The sequence below is a fragment of the Vigna umbellata genome, chromosome 1 (genome assembly GCF_029865625.1).
Source record: "Vigna umbellata cultivar VRB3 chromosome 1, Vumbellata_1.0, whole genome shotgun sequence".
In the NCBI taxonomy this organism is placed as follows: domain Eukaryota; kingdom Viridiplantae; phylum Streptophyta; class Magnoliopsida; order Fabales; family Fabaceae; genus Vigna; species Vigna umbellata.
In genome coordinates, this window is record NC_142165.1 from 17,298,711 (window position 1) to 17,322,144 (window position 23,434).

The 23,434-nt window shown below is 29.7% G+C and overlaps 2 protein-coding genes and 1 pseudogene across 3 annotated transcripts; 1 reads left to right on the forward strand and 2 right to left on the reverse strand.

The window, feature by feature from the left end:
• Positions 1-1,329: 1,329 nt before the first annotated feature.
• Positions 1,330-8,605, forward strand: LOC124844620 (uncharacterized). Of its 2 annotated transcripts, none has more exons than XM_088098464.1 (13): positions 1,330-1,485; positions 1,602-1,925; positions 2,932-3,050; positions 3,139-3,673; positions 3,772-3,859; positions 6,214-6,276; positions 6,394-6,557; positions 6,666-6,741; positions 6,932-6,991; positions 7,064-7,189; positions 7,383-7,598; positions 7,948-8,048; positions 8,145-8,605. In XM_088098464.1, the coding sequence occupies exons 1-13, from the start codon at positions 1,448-1,450 to the stop codon at positions 8,323-8,325; spliced, it is 2,091 nt and encodes a 696-aa protein (XP_087954590.1). In that variant the 5' UTR covers positions 1,330-1,447; the 3' UTR covers positions 8,326-8,605. The 2 variants fall into 2 exon arrangements, with proteins under 2 accessions (XP_087954590.1, XP_087954587.1); XM_088098461.1 differs by having other exon boundaries at positions 1,331-1,489.
• Positions 8,606-12,372: 3,767 nt separating this feature from the next.
• LOC148204832 (transcription factor MYB73 pseudogene) lies at positions 12,373-13,409 on the reverse strand (annotated as a pseudogene).
• Positions 13,410-19,906: 6,497 nt separating this feature from the next.
• On the reverse strand, positions 19,907-21,146 carry LOC124840232 (uncharacterized). Its single transcript, XM_047316246.2, has one exon. The coding sequence runs from the start codon at positions 20,934-20,936 to the stop codon at positions 20,094-20,096; it is 843 nt and encodes a 280-aa protein (XP_047172202.1). The 5' UTR covers positions 20,937-21,146; the 3' UTR covers positions 19,907-20,093.
• Between the last annotated feature and the right edge of the window lie 2,288 nt (positions 21,147-23,434).

Sequence of the window (23,434 nt, forward strand, 5' to 3'; positions counted from 1 at the left end):
ATTCCGTGTCAAGATGTCGGTTGCCTTTTCCACAGCACAGGAAATACGTCACTTCTATTTTCTCTCCCACATAAACAAATATATTTTGTTCTTGTTGTTTCTATCACTTGTAAAAATTGAAATTTGTTTTTATTATATATTTTGATTTCAAAATTTTAAAAATAAATAAAGATAATTATTTTAATTTAAGAATTTTAATATTTTGTATGTTTCAAAAAAATATTTTAAAATAATATTCCACATGTCAAATTGTATATACAATATATAAAAAAAATTATGAAATTGAAAATGTTGTGATCCTTAAATTTTAAAAATTTGTATATGTATTAAAAATTTACTAGAATTAAATTAAATAACTTTTTTATATAAAACATGGTTCATAAATAATGAAATATAAAATTAATTATTATAAAGAATAAAAAATCTCACCTTCGCATAATTTTTTTTACTATAAAAAGGATAATTTTTTTATTTTCATTTTTCATATTTATATTTATTCTTAAAAAAATATTTTTCTTGTCTCACTCAATACTGGAATATTAATTTATAATATATTATATTTTATCTTAAGAATACTTTGTATAATAATTATTTTTAAGAGTATAGAAAGAAAATTTAATTGTTACGTACTTTCTCATAATAATTTTCTTATAGTGGTTTAATCTTAACAAATTTACTTTTTAATAATTACGTTTATTAGTATTTAATTTTTCTTTTCTTAATACAAAATCAATTGTTCATAATATTTCTTTTAATACTTAAAAATGAATTTTATTTCTTATTAATTTAAATCAACTTTAACATTTAATTGTTAATGCTCATAATCATCACATTTAAAAATATCGTTAACTATGACGGAAAATAAGAAAACAAAATCATTTTACTTAATTGACCCAGTCTTATTTTAATTCTTTATGTTTTTATATTTAACTATTAATGAAACTAAGATTTTAAAATAATGAAAGACAATTACTTGTAATTATATTAAATTATGTATTATTTTTATTATACTAATAACACTATTAAATATATTATTTTGAGTGCTAAAATATATATTACCGATACGATCTACAATATATTTATATTTAAAACATGTTAATATTATATAAATTTTCACTCTAGGTGAACAATTCTCTCTGTATCAAAGAGAACGGATACTTTCACACAGAAAATTATTATACTTATTTTACATTATTTTAATTCATTTTACAAATATAAAAGTTTATATTTTTTTCGTATTAGTAATATCTTATAAAATAAATATAATAAGTGTAAAACCAGTGTAAAAATTTATTAGTATGTTTCTGGTAATTAGACAGTGTAGAAGGTAGTTACTGTTAGAGTTTGTATCTCCGTCCAAGAAGAGAAAAACCATCGTCAACAGAAAGTCAAGGCGAGGACAGTGCAGTATGTATTATTCCAGACACAAGACAATCCTCGTTGGAACATGGAAATTATTAGCAACCAAAGTCCACACAAAACAGCGTAGGTTGTTTCCATAGTTTTGCTTCGCAATGTTATAGTTCCGTTGCAACCACAAATGTTAAATACACAACCCTTTTTCACCAACAATCACCACTCTCTCCGATGCCTCTTTCCAGAAAATCTCTTTCCACCGGAGCCCACCCCAACGATGCCGGACCCGACGACTGCACTCCACCGCGGCGGTTGACCAGGCAGAGGAAGCTCCGCCACCTTAGCGACCATGACATTGGCTTCTCCTTCTTCCACTCCACCGACTCTTTTTCTGCCTCGCCGGAGCCCCGCTACCACTGCGCTTCTGAACTCCGCTCCCTCTCTAGTCTGCCACAACCGCTTCCTCTCCCTGAAGCGCCGTTGACCCGTCGAGCCAAGTCAGTCAGCTCCGGTTCCGTACATCCTACCCTCTCTGCTTCCGTAGAACATCCTAATTTTTCTTCTTCCGGGTAAACTTTGCTTTGTACTCTAATTCAATGTACAAAATTGAAAACAAGCATGCAAGTGCAGTAACGGCTTTGAATTCAAAAGCCTGCAACAGTAAATTCAGAAGATATTCACACTATATAATATGGTTGAAAAGAAGTGCAAAATTGAATATTACTTGGGAAAAAAAGACATAAAGAAATAAAATTAGTTTATGTTTTGTAGGTTATATGATTCTTGCGTGGCTCGTGCTAATATATTCCTGGAGATAAAAGGATAAGATAGATTAGTTACAAAGTTGGTAGACATTTCACTTTAATAAAACATGCATACCTTATAAGAAGGACAGAAATCAAACCAGTGTATTTTTGTTGGTTAGAAGAATGATTCCTGCATAGCATGTGCCAATCTTTGCCTAGAGATAAAGAGAGAAAAAAACTGTAAACTTCATAGGTAGTTTTATGTGATAAAGAAAAAAAACAGTTTCAATTAAGTATGTGTATTGTGAGAACTTTCGTATATTAATATCATAAGCAAAAGGAAAAGAATGTTCGTAATTCCTTTTACTTTTATTTTTCCTATCCTAATGGATCCCACAATCGGCTAGAGTTTGAAAAACTGTTTCCTTTTTACTGCCAGGGTACCATCTGTATACCAATTTTATTGCTTATATAATAATCAGTCTGTAGATTAATTGAGTCTTTGATAAGAAATGCTGTGAAAATGGGTGGAGTGATTAATCAAGGAAAAGTTATTGTGAAATAATGTTTTAAGGCAATGTAAGAATGTGTATGCTGTCAAATTACATTAATGTTTTCTGAGGAGTTGGTGACCCTTTGGTTTTTAATACTGGTTTTTATATGGAAGTTGATCTCTAGAACTTGCTTTGCTATGAGCAAGGAGAATGTATTACTAGTATTGTATATATAAGTAACAATTGGGATCTGCTTCAGTAATTAACCTTTAATAGAGTCTGCAACTGTTCTTTATGTTTATGCCACATGTTGATTTGTTGCAATGATTTATCAGGAAGGCGTTGGCTCATGATGCAGTGACACGTGAAAAACCTACACTCCATTTGGATTCTACTCCTGCAAATGCAAAATACAATCTGAGAGAGCATATTCCTGCAGCAAGTTTCTTGACAGGTATTGTTTTTTCTCCATTGTTGTTCTATGCCTCAAGAGTTGAATATTGAACATGCTATGTCTTCCTATGTTGCTGTTGTAAATACAGGCCATAGTTCACTGAAAAATCGAAGAGCAGCATCTCATGGTAATGACTCTGAAGTTAATCCCCACTTGAATTTGGGTGTTGTTGCCAAGCCCAAGAGTGCTCCAACAAGTGTGGTCACTAGTCCTGATACTAGTCCATATAGATCAAATAACATAGACTTCTTTGATTCTACCTTCAACTTCTCTTCAGAAGTTAATGACAAATTGAAAATGTTATCAGCTAAAAGTGTACATAGTCCAGACCATTCCCTTATTCATTGTCCTCTAGGCCTCACTCGTTACTTCAATCCTAAAATTGAGGAGGGATCTCAGAACCATAAATTTTTGTCCAAGGTGTGCCCTGAAAATAACCATGTTGATGCACATCCCTTGCCTCTTCCTCCTAGAGCTTCATCTCCTGCACAATTATCTGTGCTGCATCAATCAAGTTCCATCCATCACGCTACTGAAACTATGCCTTCAGTCAAAGGTCAATGGCAGAAAGGAAAACTTATCGGACGAGGAACCTTTGGAAGTGTTTTTCATGCAACCAACCTGTAACTATTTAATTCTTACTGTTTTTCCAATATTTACTAGTTTACATCATCTACCTTTTTGTACAGTTACTCATGTGCATTACTACTTTATCTAACAGGGAAAATGGAGCCTCGTGTGCAATGAAGGAGGTTAATTTAATTCCTGATGATCCTACATCTGCTGAGTGCATGAAACAACTGGACCAGGTTCTTTCCTTAGTTATATATATATGAATAGTAATCTGTCGAAAAACATGGGTACAAGAAATTAGTTTTCATCTTGTGGTAAGAATTTATTAGAGTCAACTATTGATCTTAACTATTGCTCTGCAGTTTCTCTTGAAGTTAAACACCTACAACTAGAAGTTAATTTCTAATGTAAATGTTACACAAGAAAAATTCATCTGTTCAGGAAAAGTTGGAATGTATAGTGTAACATCCCATTTAATAAAATAATCTACTAAATAAAACATTATATGTTCTAATTAAACATAACAGATAGATAAGAAAAACATATATTGTCACGGTTATCTAAAGTAATAACTATATCAATAAAACATATGTACAAATGCTCCTATCTACTAACTCTCATAAGAGTAAGGCTACTGAACAAAACGTCTCTATATACATATTTTTCCTTGAGACTAATAACCCTCTCATATTTTTACTCAAACATAGAATCTCTCCTTGAGATTCTTCTCACAACACATATCTTTCATTCTTATAAACATAATTATACCATCCAAAAAGCATTAATAGATATCAAAATCTGTGCACTTTAAACCAATTCAAACAAAACATCCATCATAAAGCTTTTAAATGAATTAACAAACTATAAGAATGCTAGTTCCTAGCACTAGGTTCTGGCGCCTAACTTTCGCACCCAACGAGAGGGTATCTTGCCCACTTAATTAAAAGGAAAAGAGGTCTAGACCTGCAATGGAAAAGTAGCATTCAACACCCACAAGTTAGAGATCTCTCTGACTTCATGGCGCTCAGCGTCCAGAGTGGCGCTCAGCGACCTGGAACTCAGTAGCTCTCGGGTTTTATAGCGTTCAACGCCCTACAAGGCCGCTCAACGCTGTATCATATGACAATAACTCTAAAAATTGACTTAAATGCACTTTAAACCTATTAAAATAATCAAATTGGTATTCTTAGCACTGAAATTGATTAGAAAACACGTTTATAACTCAGATTGAATACAAATTTGCTCATTTGAACATGAATTGAGTTCATTCAACCAAACCAACTACCCAACAACTCATATAACATTTTTCAATCTATAGAAACCAGATTTTTGCAAAGTAAGAAGTCAACTAAGTCCTGATTGACCCAAAAACAGTTCTCAAAGTTTCATATTTTCCCCGAAATCATTCATTTAGAACTTGACTTGTTAAAACCTCCATTTTTGACCAAACACTCACCATTTTTCTATCTTTTTATCACATCAAGGTTCTACAACAATTTACAAGTCATAATAACCAGTCAAACATTCTCAAATTCATCAAGAATCAATTCTAACATTAGAAAACCAACTACACACAAACATTCATGAATTTTAGTTCAACAAACCGCTTTCAGAAGCAACTCAACATACCAAATTTCACAATTCAATTAAATTTCACAAATCAACTACCATGACATCATGCAAACATCATTTTAGACTTGTCTACTAGTTAAAATTAATAATACTAGCTTCCCTTACCTATTTGACGTTCGAAAGATACTAACGACTCTAGAACCTCTCCCACAACTCCCAAATCTCTATTTGCTCTAACAAACCACAACAATTTGATCAGGGTATACCCTCGGTACCACTTATCAACAAAGAGTCTTAGAGAAGACTCAGACCTTAGATTAATGGAGAAAATGCCAACATGGAAAAAATCCTAATTTAAAGAAAAGGTAGAAATTAACTTGCTCATAAGTTGAAATTGATCGGTTAGAATTGAAGATCTTGCCTTAAGGATACTTCAAGTGGTCTCGGATCTTCAGATAGATGAGTAGGGAATTAGAATTTTTAGAGAAAATGCAAAGGAATCTTAAAGAAAAGAGTTTTAGAGAGATAGAGCTTTTTAGATAATGAAACTCCTTAATAGAAAATTTTATTTATACTTTTGATATTTTTGAATTAAAATAATGGAGTATCATTATTTAAAACACTTTACTATATCAATTACTCGATTTTTGAGGGTCTTACATATAGTGGAACATCGAAAGAATATTATTTTCATCCTTAATCGTATGTAATATTGGAAACGGCTCTGACTTGTTTCCATCTTTCCCTCCTGTCTACTTGACTTGGTTTCTTCTTTTACTACATTGTGTTTTTCAATGCATTGTTCTGATAACTAGTATAAGTAAGCCAACAATGTTTTCTGTACAGAAAAGAGAAGTAGGGTAAAGAGAAGCCTAGAGTTCAAGACTAGGATGATAATATAGTTATGCTTCTCTAGATCTTAATATTTCCTTTTCTATTGTGATTATATTATACTTTTGCACACATTCTTCAAATGGATGGTACATAGACTGCAATCATTAAAAGTTTATTGCTACAGGAAATCAAAATTCTTCATCAACTAAACCACCCCAACATTGTGCGGTATTACGGAAGTGAAATAGTGAGTTAATTGTTGATTTGTTAACTTCTTGTTTCAAGTATAATCTATGCTAAGTAATTGTATTTGCGATAGTAAATTAGATTCACGTTTTGACTTTTGAGGCATTTGTACTTTCAGGTTGGCAATCATTTGTACATATATATGGAATATGTCCATCCGGGATCAATCAGTAAATTTATGCGTGAGCATTGTGGAGCTATGACAGAATCTGTAGTTCGCAATTTTACCAGGCATATTCTCTCTGGTTTAGCTTACTTACACAGTAACAAAACCATCCACAGGTAACAAGGATTGTTTGATGAAAAAAACCATTCTGTTGTGCTAATTAAATCTGACAGGCCTTGCAAATTGAAGTTTTTTTTTTTTAAATGATTGCTATGGTTCTTTAGAGATATTAAAGGTGCAAACTTGCTGGTCAATGAATCCGGCATTGTGAAACTTGCAGATTTTGGGCTAGCGAAAATTGTAAGTTACTAAATTCTATACTTTTAATTAGATATACATATACTTTTGCTTTGGTATAGCTGTTCTACTGATCTGGTTATAATCACCTCATTCATGTTATTTGTCTTTTATGGTTTGCATTATTATTGAAGCTTGGGTCTTCCGCTTTTGTTTCTGGTGATTTGCAATCTGACCAATCTGCTTTTTCCAGCTGACGGGGAATTCATATGATCTTTCTCTAAAGGGTAGTCCTTACTGGATGGCTCCAGAGGTATTTTATAGCTCAAATTATCTATTGTGTAGTAATAACATGCCCCTTTTGACAATAATTTGTCCATTGAAGGTCGTGAAAGGTTCCATAAAGAACGAATCTAATCTTGATGTTGTCACGGGAATTGACATATGGAGCTTAGGGTGCACCATTATAGAGATGTTAACAGGCAAACCTCCTTGGAGTGAAACTGAAGGGGTGAGCACCTTTTTTATTCTTGTTCGCTCATCTTAGCCAAGCCTTATGCATGTTAACTATTGGTTCAATATAAAAGTGGTCATATATTCTATGTTTCAGTTCTTCTTTTCACTTCTTTTGGTATGACTTCATGTTATAATTCTACTCCAAGAAGAATGAGAAAAAGTCTACTTTACTGTGTTTCATTTGTTAGGCTTCAGCCATGTTCAAGGCACTGCAAGAGTCCCCTCCTATACCTGAAACATTATCATCAGCGGGAAAGGATTTCCTCCAAAAATGTTTCCAAAGGGACCCTGCAGATCGACCATCTTCATCAACTCTTCTTAAGCATGCCTTTGTGCAGAATTTGCATGATCAAGATGTTCTAGGTCATCCACAATCCTTTCCTAGGGGAGACCTTGGACCAGGAGTAAGTGTTAACTTTATTTCATTAATTCTTCCATCTGAATCAGTGACACTGTCCAAAAGGGTCTTAGCAATACAGTTTCTAATATTCTCTTTCTTGTACATTGCCTCATGTTGGTTGAAATTTGTGTAGGTTTAACTAGTCTGTGCATTACACTCCATATGGGAAATCGAATCACTCTCTTGAATTTCATTCAATAAAAGAATATGTCAAAAAAGAGTGTTGGAAAAGCATACTTTATCATGAATGATAATACATAAACCGACACTGCTTGGTGTTAATGCAAAAAGAAAGAGGAAAAATTCGACAGGAATGAGTCCTTCTTACGTTGTTCAAAATGTTTGTTGTGCAGGGAAATTCAGCTAGTCCTAGAGACACCACCACCACCAGAAGTGGCATAATTCAAGCCTCCAGTAGCTCACGGTGTTTTAACAAGATTCAGAAACTAGTGGGGTATTAGTTTTGTGAATAAAAAATGTAAATTTAATAAAATATAATCACTGGTGTCTGATTGAAGTTTCATTCTCTCTGTTGATTTGCATTTTGCAGTGATACTTCCGAACAAATCAATGACCACAGGGAGTCTAATCATATTATACCTTTTAGTCACTCTCATGTTCCAGAAGTGAAGATTCTTCAATCTACATTGAAACCTGGTACCCTCAATTACGTGTCTGCTGAAAATTCCAGAAACATTTCCACCATGATGAGAATGATCACAAACTTCTGAAGCATCTCATCAGGCTTAAAAGAAGCATAAATTCCACTGCTGAATAAGTACTGCAGGGATCTAAAAGCCGGTCATTCATGATTTTTTATTTTTATTAAATGTACTCTCAAAGATTGTGAGGCAAAAGAAATTATAAAATTCATATTGGTTTGTTTTGAGTAATGTTTTTTCTGTAGATGACGAAAGTGAGGCTCTGTTATTTAGCCTTGTTCTCAGGTAAGAAATTCACGTGTAAATATACGTTGTATGATTTCTGTAAAACATTCTTTTATTCGTTTGACTTTTTGATGTATTCCAGAGTTATTCCGATGCTGTCGTTGGCTTGTTTTTGTAGTAATTTATAATCAGGTAAAAAGATAAAGAATGCTTCGAATTTTGTTTCTTGAATGAAAAAAAATATACTTGTATAACACATTTTTAGTTTTTAACATTTTATTATTTCTTTTGTATGCATTTATATACCAAAACATCAAAAAGGATAAACTCTGCTATTTTTTAGTAAATAACGTAGTATATTTCTGTATTATGTCAAAAGCCAATAATTTGGCAGGTTCATATTCACTTACATTTAAGTGTTTATCGCACTTTCAACTTCAAAATAGATAATAAAAAGTGTGGGGAACGAGAAGAAAGTTGTGACATGAGATTGAGCATATTTGAACTTATATATATTATTTTTGACATAAATATTTAGCGCTGTAACATGCTCCAAGATTCCATAACCTTATTTTTAAGAAAAAAAAAATCCTTATTTGTTGTTTTTCATATAATTCTTAATAGCTACGTGCTCAATTTGTTAACCATAAACAAGTCTAAATCATGTTGTTAAATTCAATCATGACGAAGCCACGACAAAGAAAATAGAAAGCAATAAAATGTTTTAAATGGGAAGACTTTGATATCATTGTTCAAACTGAATATTGGAGTACAGAAGTCCTACAATATTTGGATGAGATTATTTTATGAAATGGTATTTATAAATATAAATAAAAACTCAAAATTAATACAAATCAAATCAATAAAGTAATAATGTCAATAATGCTTGTAGTCAGGTGTCAATGTTGTCAAATGTATTCTCGTCTCGTGATATGGGATGAAGACGGAAGGTAATTATAGAGAATAAGGAAGACCCAACTAAGGAACATGTCGAGTCCCTGTTACCTAGGAGGAGAGGGCATGAGCGCGTAGATCCTCTAGTTAGAAATTAGTTCTCCAAGTTTAGGTGGTCTAGGATTTTAAATTCGCGATTAAACATCCTCTATGTTTTTTATAGGGTTATGTCCGAGGACATTGTGTCCCTTAAGAGGGTAAGCACCATTGACTATGTTTGTCATGGCCGAGAAAGGTATTTTCTTCGGTTACATGTCCGAGTATCTTTTGACGAGTTCATAATGGGTGTGCTTAGGCTTCTTAATGTAGTTTCAACGCAATTACATCTGAATAGTTGGAGTTGCCTTCAAGCCTTTAGATTATTGTGTAAAGCTTTGTATCTATCTCCTACTCTGGAGTGTTTTTTCTATTTTTACCTTACACGGCCAAGGGATCCAATTACTTGGTTATCCTTGGTAAGTAAGTTTACTACCTGCCTCTTAAGTGTCTACTCTCAATCCTTCAAAAAATTTAAGAATGAGTTTTTTAGGGTACTGATTAACCTTGTTGGTCGCTCACACTTTTATGATAAAAATGATAATAAAAAGTCTTCCTTCTATTGGACTCACAATCATCTTACATACAAAGAATGATTAAAGGACATCCTATTTGAGGTGGATCGAAGAATAATATAGATATTAAAACAACTTCTTAAGAAGTTGTTGGTTAAGAACATTGTTAGGGTTTACTTGTTCATTAGGTCGGTTGTTGAGTTAGATGATAAATTCAGAATAGATTGTAACTTGACATTTTTTAAATTAATTCACACATTGAACTACATGGTTTAACATTTAGTCAAAATAGAAGATGAGGACAGATATTAAACACAAATTTTTTTAAGAAGTGTTTTTGACTAATTTCGACTAAACTTATTATTTTAACAAAGTAAATTGATGTTATTTATTTACCAACAATAGTATGGGTTTTCGTAGTTACCATTGACAGAATTATTTTTATTCCATGGCAGTGAAAGTTGTTTTACCTATAATAATATAACTATTAATTAACTAATTTAAGTTAATAATTTCTTGTCACGATTAATAGGTGTTATTTTTCAATTGACATTATTGAAATTATATTTTGTCAATATTGGTTAGTTATTTATCGACCTATTAGAGTTTTTTCAATCAATGTAAACAAAACTAATTTTTCTTACGAATGTGAGTTTATTTTTCCGTTGTTATCGATAAAAAATGTTTTTCAAAGGACATCATTGTGTTATTTTTTCTCAAAAGTTGATCAAGTCTTTCTTTATAATGTAAAATGAAAAAGTTTTTGATAAAATTTGATTATATTAATCTCTTTATCGATATGATTAATCGGTTTAATATTGATTAAATTTCTTAACCAACATTAATAAAAAAAAGTTGAGAAAAATAAACAATACTTTTAATATTTTATTTAACGTCAATCAAATTAATTATAGACTATATCATTTAAAAAATATTGACCAATATCAATAAAAGAAACTCTTTTAACTTTAATGGATGATATCTAACATTTTGATTGAAAACAATAATCTTAACTAATATTGACAAAAAAACATAATCTATTTATAATACTGAATTATTAAATATTTTTTAATTTTAAAATAAACTTTTATATTTAGTAATAATTAAACTACTCTGCTTAAAAATTGTTTTAACTAAATAAAAATTTAAAGAATAAAAAAGTTTAAAAGAAAACAAAATTCAATGAAACTCTTGGAAAGTTGTAAATATCCCTGTGAAAATACATTCTGTGAACATTATTACATATATTATATATATGTATAAATATATTTATTAGAGTTGTGAAAACGGATAATTCGGCTCGATTCGAACCTAATTCGACCCATTATGAGTTGGTGGATTAAATAGGTTGGTTCACTAGCTCATTTAATTATAATTTTTTTAGAAATAAAAAAATTATAATTTTTTTAATTCAAATATAAATAAACTCATTCTAAAATGATGTTAACCTCCAAAGACAATTCAAAATAAATAAAAAAAAATATCATACAATTCAAGCATAATCTAAAAATATGTACAAAAGATGAACAAATAAGTTTTTAATATCACTTGTCCATTTATAATATCAGAGTCTTCAAGAATAGATAAATCTATAATATTTCTCTCTCTTGAAACATCTTCTTTATCACCATCTACAATATAATAAAAAAATGCTAACTAATAATATAGAAACACAAAATAATAAATAATTAAATTAAATTAGGTGAATTGGTGAGCCAACCAACCTGGTGAGGCGAGTTCTAAGTGAGCTGGGTTGAAAACTAATCCGCATAAAAAAATTACATTTTTTTCAAACCCAACCTGGCTCAAACTCGTGGTGAGCCGAGTTGGCTCGCGGGTTACAACCTATTTTGACAACACTAATATTTATCATTTAAAAAAATATTATGATAAAAATAAAATGGTTTGTAATTTAATATATATGTAAATTACATTCAATTGGTATGTGAAGTTACTTACTTTAATTTAAATTTGGGTTTTTATTGTCATATTAATTGTTAGGTTGTGAAATAAGTGAAAAACCTATGTTTTTAAAAAAGGATTTATATTTCATTATATATGAAATAAGGAATGGTGGATGATAGAGTGTAGAGTTAATACATGGAAATAGTTTATCCTATATGTCATCTCTTTATATAAGCAAATATTAACCATTTCCTAGTCTCATACTAATATTGGAAACCAGTAATAAATAAGACTTGCACCACAACCTCAATATGTTAATGTGGATCTCTTATCAACGTTAACTATCTACAATCCTAAAAAACAATATTAAATATCTTACTATGGAGAAATTCATTTATTAACAGACAATAAATATATGACAAATAAATAGAATAATATAAATTTATATATAAAAAAATATCAATTTTCAATACTAATTTTGATTAGGTCATAACCATTTCTTTATTTTTCTTACACAAATGTGTCTCTCTTAGTTTTTATAATATATTAATAACAAATTACCGCATAATTAAAATTTATTATTAATTACAGATTTAATTTTATATTAATAAATAGTATAAATTTTACTCTCAACCCTTCAAGTCTTTTTTAACAACATAAATTCCATTACCGAATAAAAATTAGTATTTGGATAATTTCTCGTTAGAGCCCAACTTGTCGGAAAACGAGAAAGACACATATTCTCTGACTTCCCTCGCAACCACATCGCGAAACCCCCCTGTCCAACCTCCGCCGCCGCTACCCGGCGGCGCCAGAGTCAGCGCAGTCAATGGGTCATCCCCAAAACGACGTCGTTGGGAGGCCCTGCGCTTGAGCGTGGCGTTCCAGTGGTTCTTAACGGCGTTATCGGTCCGGCCCGGAAGCAATCTCGCAATGGCGGCCCACTTATTCCCTAACCGGTCGTGCGCGTGCAAGATAATCGCGTCCTCACGCGTGGTGAACGGTCGGTGCTCCACCGTTGGACTTAGCTGGTTGCACCACCGTAACCTGCACGACTTCCCAGACCGGCCCTTTACGTGTAGGCTTATCAAGGCCCAGTTTTTCGGCCCATGGGCCTCCACAAGCCCAGTCAGAACCCTATCTTCTTCCGCACTCCACGTCCCTCTTACTCTAACACCATTGTTGCTGTTATGATTATTACTAGGATTGGATTCAGAAGAATGAGAAGAGAATGAAGAAGAACATCGTTTGGTTCTTCTCATTTTACTTTTTGGATTTGATTTTTGAGTCAGTCTGATTCTGGTTATATATGAGAAAAAAGAGTGTGAGGTTCATGCACGAGTGCAATTCAAGGGAGCTTCTAGGAAGGTGGGTGAGGATTATGTAATTTAGGGTTTGGAAAATGTGTCTTGCACAGTCTCTTCAATTATTTAGGGTTTCTATGCTTAAAAAAATTATTCTTTTATTTAATTCTCTGCTTTATTTTATCATCATCATAATATGATAATTTAAGTAATTTATAATAGTTTCTTTATTGTAAAATAATAAAAAGAAAGCTCAATTTTCATTATGAAATCCAAAGTTTTATGGCTGGCTGGCTAGCACTCTTGATTTGATTGATTAGGTTGTAGAGTTGCAACGTTGTATTATTGTTCTTACTATTCTTGATTTCGGTTTGTGTTATGTTGTTTCCTTTGACTGGTTTTGTCGCATTGCTATTTAGTAAACGTCTTTTTTCTTTTCATTAATGATTATTCTCTTTATCTTCTTTTGTTGGATAGCTGCTAGTAGTTTCAATAGTATAAACAAAGAAGTAGATGATTTAAATATTAATCTAAATAAATAATAAAAGTATATAATATTAATGTTAGCCTAATAAATGCTAATTTAAATAAACAATAAAGCTAGTGTGTAGCCAACTCTAAAATAAATATAATTTGTAAAAATAATAAGATGCAACAATTAGAATAATGCTAGTTTTATTAACTTTTAACACTTTTTGAGTTAGTGTTAGTTAAGTTTATACTAAGTTCACATTAGCACACATGTTTTAGTTAATGATGGTTTAGAATCGATTAGACCGATTTTATTAATGTCCAATATTAAGTGAACTTTGTTATCGTCACTTATTGCTAAAAATTTATAGCATCAAATATATCAGTGTACTAAATATAAACAATTTGATAAATAACTTAAATAGTTATTATTATTTATTTGAATATTAAAATTATAATTAAAAATACTTAAATAGTTTTTAAACACAGTTACCTTAAGTTAAAGGAAAAGCACAGTGAGGAATGTTATTCTTATTCCTCCTCCAATTTATTGCGTAGACTAACTTAAATACACTTACCTAAGGTTAAAGTAACTATAAACACTTTCTTTTTTCTCTAAATAAATCTCATATAATTGTAATTTCATGACTATATTAGAGAGATGTATATATAAATACTCTTAACACTCAACTACAACAAAATTAAATAAAGTTTAATGGGTTCCAATATGAAAAAATGGTGATAACAATTTTAAACGTTTTTTTTTTCTTTTTTTGCATATTATTTCATTGGTTAAACCTAATTAAAATGAAAAAATAAAAAAAAATGTGAGCCACCTTTATTGATTGGTTTTCTCTCTTTATTTATTTAGTGATTTTCAACTAATAAAATAGAGCATGATGAATATCTCAAATATAAAAGGAAAATTTAACTACTTTTACCTGATTTAATTTAATTACATCAGTGTAGAACTGAGTTTCAATTAATTACATTATTACTAAAAAAGTTCTGGCTAAGGATGCCTTTTAGAAAAAAAAAATTATTTCCAAAAAAGTCAAATTAACCTTTTATTAGCTAAACTTATATTATGAATTGAAAAATAAAAAAGTTTTGTAGTAAAAGTTTTACAAACTCACTTATCCATACATTAATTTTAATTTATGGACTAGTTAATTTATTTATTTTTCCTTTATATTTTTGTCTTTTATAAATTTTACCGAGAAACTCCCACACAACTTACGTACTACTTATAGACCTACTTTATATTAAATATTGCACCCTTCAAATTCACATTATTCTTTTATTTATCTTTGACTATTATAAGCCTTTTAATATTTTATCATATAGTTATAGTTTTACTCTATGTTTTGTCCGTATATATTTTAATGGATAACAATCGCATATAAATATGTTCTGCTTAAACATTTACCGAATTACTTTTGAGTGATTTGATTTATCGAATGAATTTTATATATAATTCTGTTTAAAATAGGAATTAAACTCATATAACAAAATATACGTTTCACTTTGTGATCCATTTGGCAGAAAATAAAGAAATGGACAAATGGGAAAAAAGTGAAAATAAATGTTTATTCAATTAAAAAAATGGTAACAAAAAATCATCAAATTAATACAAAAAAAAAAATCATCTCAATATAATCTTTAAAAAAGAATCATCTCTCAATATATTTCAATTCTTCTCTCTCCCATTCTTATCTGTTTCATATATTCCAAACATAAAGTTTGTCAAACATGGCGACACATGATGGCGATAATGTTAATTAATACCCTAGGTTTGAGAATGGCTATGCTATAACTTCAGTTTTGCAAACTCTTGCGTGATAAAAAATTAAGTCTCATAATAGATTGGTTTAGAATTATGCATTGTTTTTTTTAGCATTATTCATTACTAAATCTTCAAATAAGACAAAAGTTATCATTTTTTTTATAGACTAAAAAGACTTATTTATTTCACTATTTGCACACCAAAATATGTGAAGAGAATTATATATTATATAATTTAAAAAATATATATAGATAAAAGTTTATTATAATATAGAGTTTTGAACCACTTTTATACTCTGAGTTGATACGAGAGTTTAACCTACATTTTTTGTAATGAAACATATATATATATATATATATATATATATATATATATATATATATATATATATATATATATAACAGAACTTTATATGTTAATGAATGATTTAATAGTATTTCGATAATAAGTGGAATAAAAAAGTCAACAAAGAACAAATTTAATTAGGATAGATTCTAATTCTTGAGTCTAACATAAATTTAAAAATGGATTTAAGTTTCATTTAACCTTACAAAATCGATTTATAAAATAAGATTTGTGTTTATTATAAATAAGTCTTATTTTTAGTCAATGTGATATTCAACTGAAAGTAAAATGTATTTCGAAAACATAGTACCAAATATTAATTAAAAATAATAAATAAAAATGTATTATTAAAGTTAGACTTTAATAAATACATATATTTGATTCTGAATTTGGAGCCACTACTTTATTTTGGTGGGATAATTATCACTTTTATTGGTGGTTTATTATTTCTTAAAAGAGTATGCTGGTATGTCATCTTTGAAGTCCAGTCTCACATCTATTAATACAAAACTAAAATTAGGTTTGCACTTTTTGTGATCTATTTTCATTCTTGAATTATTACCTAACATTTCTTATATTGTTCAATTTTAATTGTTTCACTGAATCCCTCACTCTATTGAGAAGTCAACAAGTTTTTAATTTCTCATAAAGATATTTTATGAATATAGAAAAAAAAACTTTTCATGCAAATTTGATGATAAAGAGCATTGTGAGGGAAAAATAGAACATGTGATCCTACGGTTCACGTAGAACTCGGGAGGACAACAACAAGTGTGATTGTGATTGTAATTTTGGATGAAAAAGTTGGAAGATATGTGTTTGATATGAATTGGTGTGCATTTGTTTATTTTCCAAAAAGAGAAAAAGATTTCATTTCAATTTTGGCATGACGGTGGAACCATGGTGTCCCCTTTCACGTGAGTGCTTCACTTTTAGAAGACTATGAGAATCATCAACTTGAACTAATTATTTAATTAGAAGTGTGAATTTGATATATGATATAGGGCATGTGGGTTAAAAAATATTCCATTTCTCACATCTTCCTGTTAAAATAGATGGATTGACTTTAAAGATAATAACATGTAGATATGAGGTGAAGATTGAGACATCTTTATTCAAGCTAAAGGTTAAGATAAATCTAACTTAACTAAAAATTAAAATAAGTCAATCTAAACTGAAATAATTTCTTAATCCTACCTCATGCTAATTAACACCAAATCTTATATATGGTTGGAAGTCTCACGTCGACCAGAAATAAGACTAATTTATAATATATAAATGGATGTAAAACTCACTTTACAAGCTGATTTTGTGAGACTAAAGTCTACTTCTTAACATGCTATTAGAGCTATGGTTAGAGCTTATCCTAACAATATTTGTTAGGCTTAGAGTCCACTTCTTTATATATATATATATATATATATATATATATATATATATATATATATATATATATATATATATATATATATATATATATATATATATATATATATGGGGTTTGTTAACGCGTGTATGCCTGTTTTTCACTTGGTACATTTTAGCAATGTGTATCGAATGTGTATCGGGTTTTAGTAGAAAAAAATACCTTTATATATCATGAATTTTAAGTTTTAAGGTTAAAGGTATAAAAAAAAAAAACCAAACCCTTACTCACCTCCCTCATTCCTCTCAACCCTTTCTCTTTCATCTCTCTCACTCCATCCTATGGTAGTCCAACTGAAAAAAATCAGAAACATTAGCGGTTAAACAATCTTACAAAAATGATTTTATAAAGAGTTTTCATTTTATAATTTTTGTCATATCTAATTTTATCCAATTTTCACAAGCATAAAAGAATTGGTAATTGACCTGGAAAAAATAAAAAATACTCGTTGTTAAACAATTTCTTACAAACAATGATTTTATAATGAATTTTTATTTTATAATTTTTGTCGTATATAATTTTATCTAATTTTCACAAGCATAATGACATCCGAAGGTTAGAGATGATGATTCAACATATATAGATGATGAAATTAGAGAGGTTGTGAAGATGGTGAAATTGAAGAGATCTTGAATGAACCAAGGTGAATATGTCAATGATTCAACTCTTTACAAAGACAAATTGTTTAATGGCAAGTGTTTATGATTTTTTCAATTGGGACTACAGAAGGAAATGTTGGAGTGAGAAAGATGAAAGAGAAATGGTTGAGAGGAATGAGGGAGGTGAGTAAGGGTTTGGAGGTTTCTTTTTTTTTTAGTTTTGAGAATGAAAATTATTAAAATACCCTTAACCTTAAAAGTTAGAATCCATGATATATAAAGATATTTTTGTCTACGGTACACATTGCTAAAATGTATCAACTGAATAACAGCGTTAGCAAATCCATATATATATATATATATATTAAATCAAATTGAAAAGTCTAATTGTTTTTTTAACAAAAAAAATCTTATTGTTTGATGGTATAAATAAAATATAATATCATTTATGAAGAAAATATAAATAGAAATAAATGATAAAATTATTGAATTTACTTCTAACATTGAGGGAGTTGATGTCTAAACCATATTTGACATCATGAACCCTCCTAACAAATGTCTAAAAAAATTGTCACCAATTATTTTTTATATTAAATTTTCTTGCCTCAAACATTAAATATGCAACGTTAAATGTTATTTCTGTACTAATAAATTTTACATATTATAATATACAAATAAAAAGTGCTGGAATGTTGTGTAAATGATTATCTCCTACTATTACCAAAAAAAGTATTAGTGGAAATCATTTTTTTTTTCTTTGAAGAAAATCAACTTTGATCTTGTTTGGAGTTGTAATTAATTCAATTTACTATAGGTTAAATGTGAATCAGATTTTAGTAGGAAAGTTGGTGTTAGAAATAGAATAAAAAAACTATTGTGCTTTACTTTGAGGACAGCCAATTAATTGCTTATTTAATCAAATTAAAGAGCTTGAATTACTGCTATCTAATGCTAGTTAATAATTCTATATATGAATCTAGTTTGTTTCTTTTTCCTGCTTTAGGTTTAAACTGTATCCTATTTCTACAATTAGTTTCTCACATTGCAATTCTTAAAAATATCTTGGCTTTTTTTTTGTATATTTGATTAAAAATAGTCATAATTGTTAAGATGAAAAAGACTTAAGTTTATAATTGAACTTGATTATCCAATAGCCAAATTGACTTTGATATTTGTTCTTGTTTGCAACAAGGTCTTAATGGAGATAGTTAATCAAGATTTTTTTCATGGTCTTATACATAACCAAAAGTTAAACATTCTTAGCTTACCTAACTCAAAATTGATTTTGATATATATATATATATATATATATATATATAGAGAGAGAGAGAGAGAGAGAGAGAGAGAGAGAGAGAATTTTGGTATTATTATTTATTTTAAAATTTACATAAAAAAAAGTAGGTCAATTTAATCCAATGGACCATGAAATATACAACTTCTAGGCAGTTTCTTCCTCCATTCCTATATAGAAAATTCTCATTTTGTTCTTTTGAATTAAACAATCCAAAATTCATATACAATGTATAGTTCAAAAATTAAAAAATAATATGAAATCTAAAAATAATTTCTGAATTATGTAATTTCAAAATTAAAAATGACTTTTAAATTGTGTAATTGGTGAGTGAAATGCCTTTGAGATTGCATAATCCGAAGCTATTCACTTTTAACCCTTTTCAACTTGTAGAAGTTATTTTTGTTATCTGATTTATAAAGTTATTTTTAACTTATGGATTGTGCAATAAATTGTGCAATGACTTTTGAATTTATTTCAGAAAAAACAAAATGAGATGAGGTTGGAGGAACAAACATATGAAGGTGCAGGAAGAAATTGCACAGCTAGTAAGAGATTCCAGTGAGGCCCAAATCCTTGTTTCTTAGACGTCTTATACTAATCAAAAGCAACTCATTTGGTAACTCTAATTAAAATCATTAAACTTTTTTAGTGTGATTAATTATGTTTCAACCATGATACTAAAACATATATATGTAGTGACCAATATAACTATATGGTAATAAATAAATAATACGGTTACTTTTGTTCCATATCGATGAAGTAAATGTATATATTAAATTGATCGTGATGATTTGCAAATTGCAGCTCACATCGTTTATAATTATATCTATACAAAAAAGAAAGAGAAATGATCGGGTTAAAACAGCTTAAACCCACTTATCTCATATTACAATTTCAACAAAAGAATACAACATTTTTTTTTACGAAAAGAAAAAAACCAAGAAATGCGTAAGAAACTTGATGATGGTAATAAGCAGCTAGATTCCAAAACCAGCCAATCTTCCGAGAATCCCTTGTCTGTAAGGTAAGAAAGTTCTCTTCTTCATATCCTTTGACTCTGCTCTCTTCATGGCATAGTGCAACTCATGAGCTGAAACTTGTCCCTTTCTTCTCGACGAATCCGATGATCTGAAACTCGACGACCCTTTAACCTCCTCGTTACCATTCTTCTTATAGTACTTCTTCAACGGGTCCTTGCCCGACCCTCTCCCTTCAGAGGCACTTCGAAAAAGCAAAAGATCCGTCAACCACCACCTCTTTGAACCACCCTTCGAAGAAGAACTCGAGGACAACACGCTAGATTCCTCTTTGTTACTCTTAGGTTGTTGTTGTAGTTGTTGTTTTTCCACTTCCCATCTATAAGGAGAGTGCGATCGTGTCACCCTACGGTTCGAACTCGACGACGGCAGCTTCTCTTTTCCTCTTCCTCTTCTTTCTTCACTTTTAGGATCCTTGTAATCGCGAGATTCATTCAAAGGTTTGATTTTTCCGCCGTCGAAGAGCTCTTCCGCCGAACGAGAAGACTTGTCGGATTCACGACTCACGGAAAACGCGAAACTGTAATCATCTTTGTCGTCATCATCATCTTCATCATGAATTTTGTCGGCAGCAGCTTCGAATGAAGAGGTTGCGGCGGATGAAAAATATTCAAACTCCGAGTACAATTGAGACAACCTTGAAGGACTGGTCGGTGCACTCAAGAAGTAATTTCCAAAACCTTTTGGCGAAGAAGGAACACTGTGATAGATCGAACCCATGTTGCTTCCAAAATCGAAATTATCCATAGTTGGACTACTCGGACTTTGTATCACCACTTCCATATCTTTCTTCAATCAAAGCTACCTTAACCTAATAGTATCTGACACCTAAAGTTCTTCTACCTTCTTTGTATTTGTGTCTGTGTTTGAATTTCTGTGTTGGGTTTGTAGCAAAAGTTTTGTGTGAGAGATGTTGGTATTTATATAAGACATGGGGGTGATGGTGAAGGAGTGGAGGAAGGTGAGAAGAAAGATCATTTGATGTAGGAAAATTAGGGTTGGAGATTGTTTTGTTGACCATTTTTGTTGTGTCATACGTTAATTTAGCCGCCTTTTAATACCGTTTGTTTTTCTTTACATGAAAATTGTCTCTCATTTGGTGCTAGCTGTGATACAAAATCGTGCGTAAAGAAAACCATAATCAATACCCAAAATTGTTGACCCACATGGCTGAATTTTATATCTTTGGTTTGGTAAGCATCTATGTAATAATATAAACTCATATATAACTATAGGAAATTTTACGTGGTGACAAAGGATTCAATTAGGTGGCTCCATTATTTAATTCATGTCCACGTTTCAATATAAGGAAATGAAATATTTAACAAAAGTACTATTTCACCAAACAAATTTATAAACGTCGTTCAATGATAAAAATATATTAAAAACATTATCCAATAATAAATGTTATGTATACTAGTCTCGTATTAGTGATGAGATTTACGTGAAATCTCAGTAAAGAGAAAAAATGCTTTTGAAAAAATAAGTGTTGTTATATATCGTTCCCATCATGCTTCGAGAAGATTTTGATGTGAAGGTATTTCTAATTCCTAATGTATTATTTATGTACACGCATGTGGGTTTACAACACTATTGGGCACTTTTCAATTGGTTGATGGTTAATTTACGTAATTACCCTTAACTTGGTCAATTGAAAGCTGCTATTAAATTAAAAAAAAACATGGATTATTATTATCATCTTTGGTGAAGGTAAGGTAGGAATGTCTTATAATTTCTTATAATCTAGAATCACTTGCTAATTCAACACGAATAGAAAATAATTTAATAAATAATTACAAAATTATATTTATTTTTTAAAAGGTTGTCTTATATTTTATGGAATTTGGATAATGATTGATGAGGATGATTGTGAAATTCGTGGTTAATGATAAATACTCGAAATAGACCACAATGTGGATTTGCATGCAGAAAACAAAGTACTCTTAATTTGATGATAAAGACTTTATGATAAAAAATATTTTTGCAGAAAGCAATTTAAAATTATCGGTGATAACATTTGCATGAAATAAAAATACATTGAAAGCTTATTATTTTAAATGTATTAGTTATTGTTGTGTGGCGTGTTGCTTTTGACAATATCGTTCCCACGTTAGAGGTCACAAACATGTGTGGTTAATGTCTCAACATGACTTGTTCACCACAACAAACCTTCTAGAATTGACCCTTTACTTGCACTGAGTGCAAAACAAACATTACATCTTATCTAAAAAGAAAATAAATAAAATAATAACATTAATTAATTAATACAAGTAAAATCACGATCAAACTAATAAGATTTATATTAAAAAATAAATTTAAATTTTATTTACTCATACAAAATCAATCTGTAAAGTAATGATTATTCTATTCACATATTTTAAATTTTGACTTTATTTTTAATCGGTCTAAAAATCCTAACGAAATGGAAAAAGAAAAAAAAATGAAGTGTATATAGACAAATTTAGTTTAACAAGGATTTCATTAAAAAGATAAAATAGACTTGAATTAGATTTATGAGAATCGTACTATTTTTAACTGAAAATTTTAAAATAATAAATTTATGAGTTTTTTTAATAAAAGTGTTTTAGTTTTTTATTTTTACTCAACATGATTGTCATTTGAATTTTCAATTGGTTTTACTTTTTTAGATGCATGAGATATGAAATGAAGAGGGTTAATAATTAGTATGAATTTTAAAATATTGATTATATAAAGAAATTAGAACTAGTTGTGCAATTATGCTTGGTGTGGAATGGTTCAAGTCAAAGTCAACGGTTTGACTTGCTCATAATTTGTTCGTCTAGAAGAGGGCAGCATGTGTGTATTGCGGTCTTGTAGGAACTATTTGGCTTTTCCCAATTTCATTCATTACACCTTTTCCTTGTATTTCTGCATTTTATTAATATACCCTTAATTTTTCACCTAATCTTTAATTACATAATTAATGTAAAAATAAAAAATATTATACATATTTTACTAAAATGAAAAAGTTTATTGCATTTTCTCTCTCTCAAACAATCCTAAACAACACTTAAAAATGACTAAATAAAGCAGTTGTTATAAATGAAAATCTATATATGTGTGATATAACTTTTGACAAACAGAATAAATTTAAAATTCTCATAGTGAAAGTAGGAAAACATCTTAACAAACATTAATTACAAATCAATTTTTATTTGTTAAAAAATATTTTTTTATGAGTAAGTAATTTTTCTCTTTGTTTATTAAAGTTAGATAATCAAAGTGATATTTAATTTGTGTTGTTCGTTAACGTGATTAAT

Coding starts and splice junctions, on each gene's coding strand:
- LOC124844620 (XM_088098461.1), top strand. CDS start 1,410: ATGTATTATTCCAGACACAAGACAATCCTCGTTGGAACATGGAAATTA. Junction 3,051..3,138: donor TGCAGCAAGTTTCTTGACAG/GTATTGTTTTTT, acceptor TTGTAAATACAG/GCCATAGTTCACTGAAAAAT. Junction 6,992..7,063: donor CTTACTGGATGGCTCCAGAG/GTATTTTATAGC, acceptor TGTCCATTGAAG/GTCGTGAAAGGTTCCATAAA.
- LOC124840232 (XM_047316246.2), bottom strand. CDS start 20,936: ATGGAAGTGGTGATACAAAGTCCGAGTAGTCCAACTATGGATAATTTC.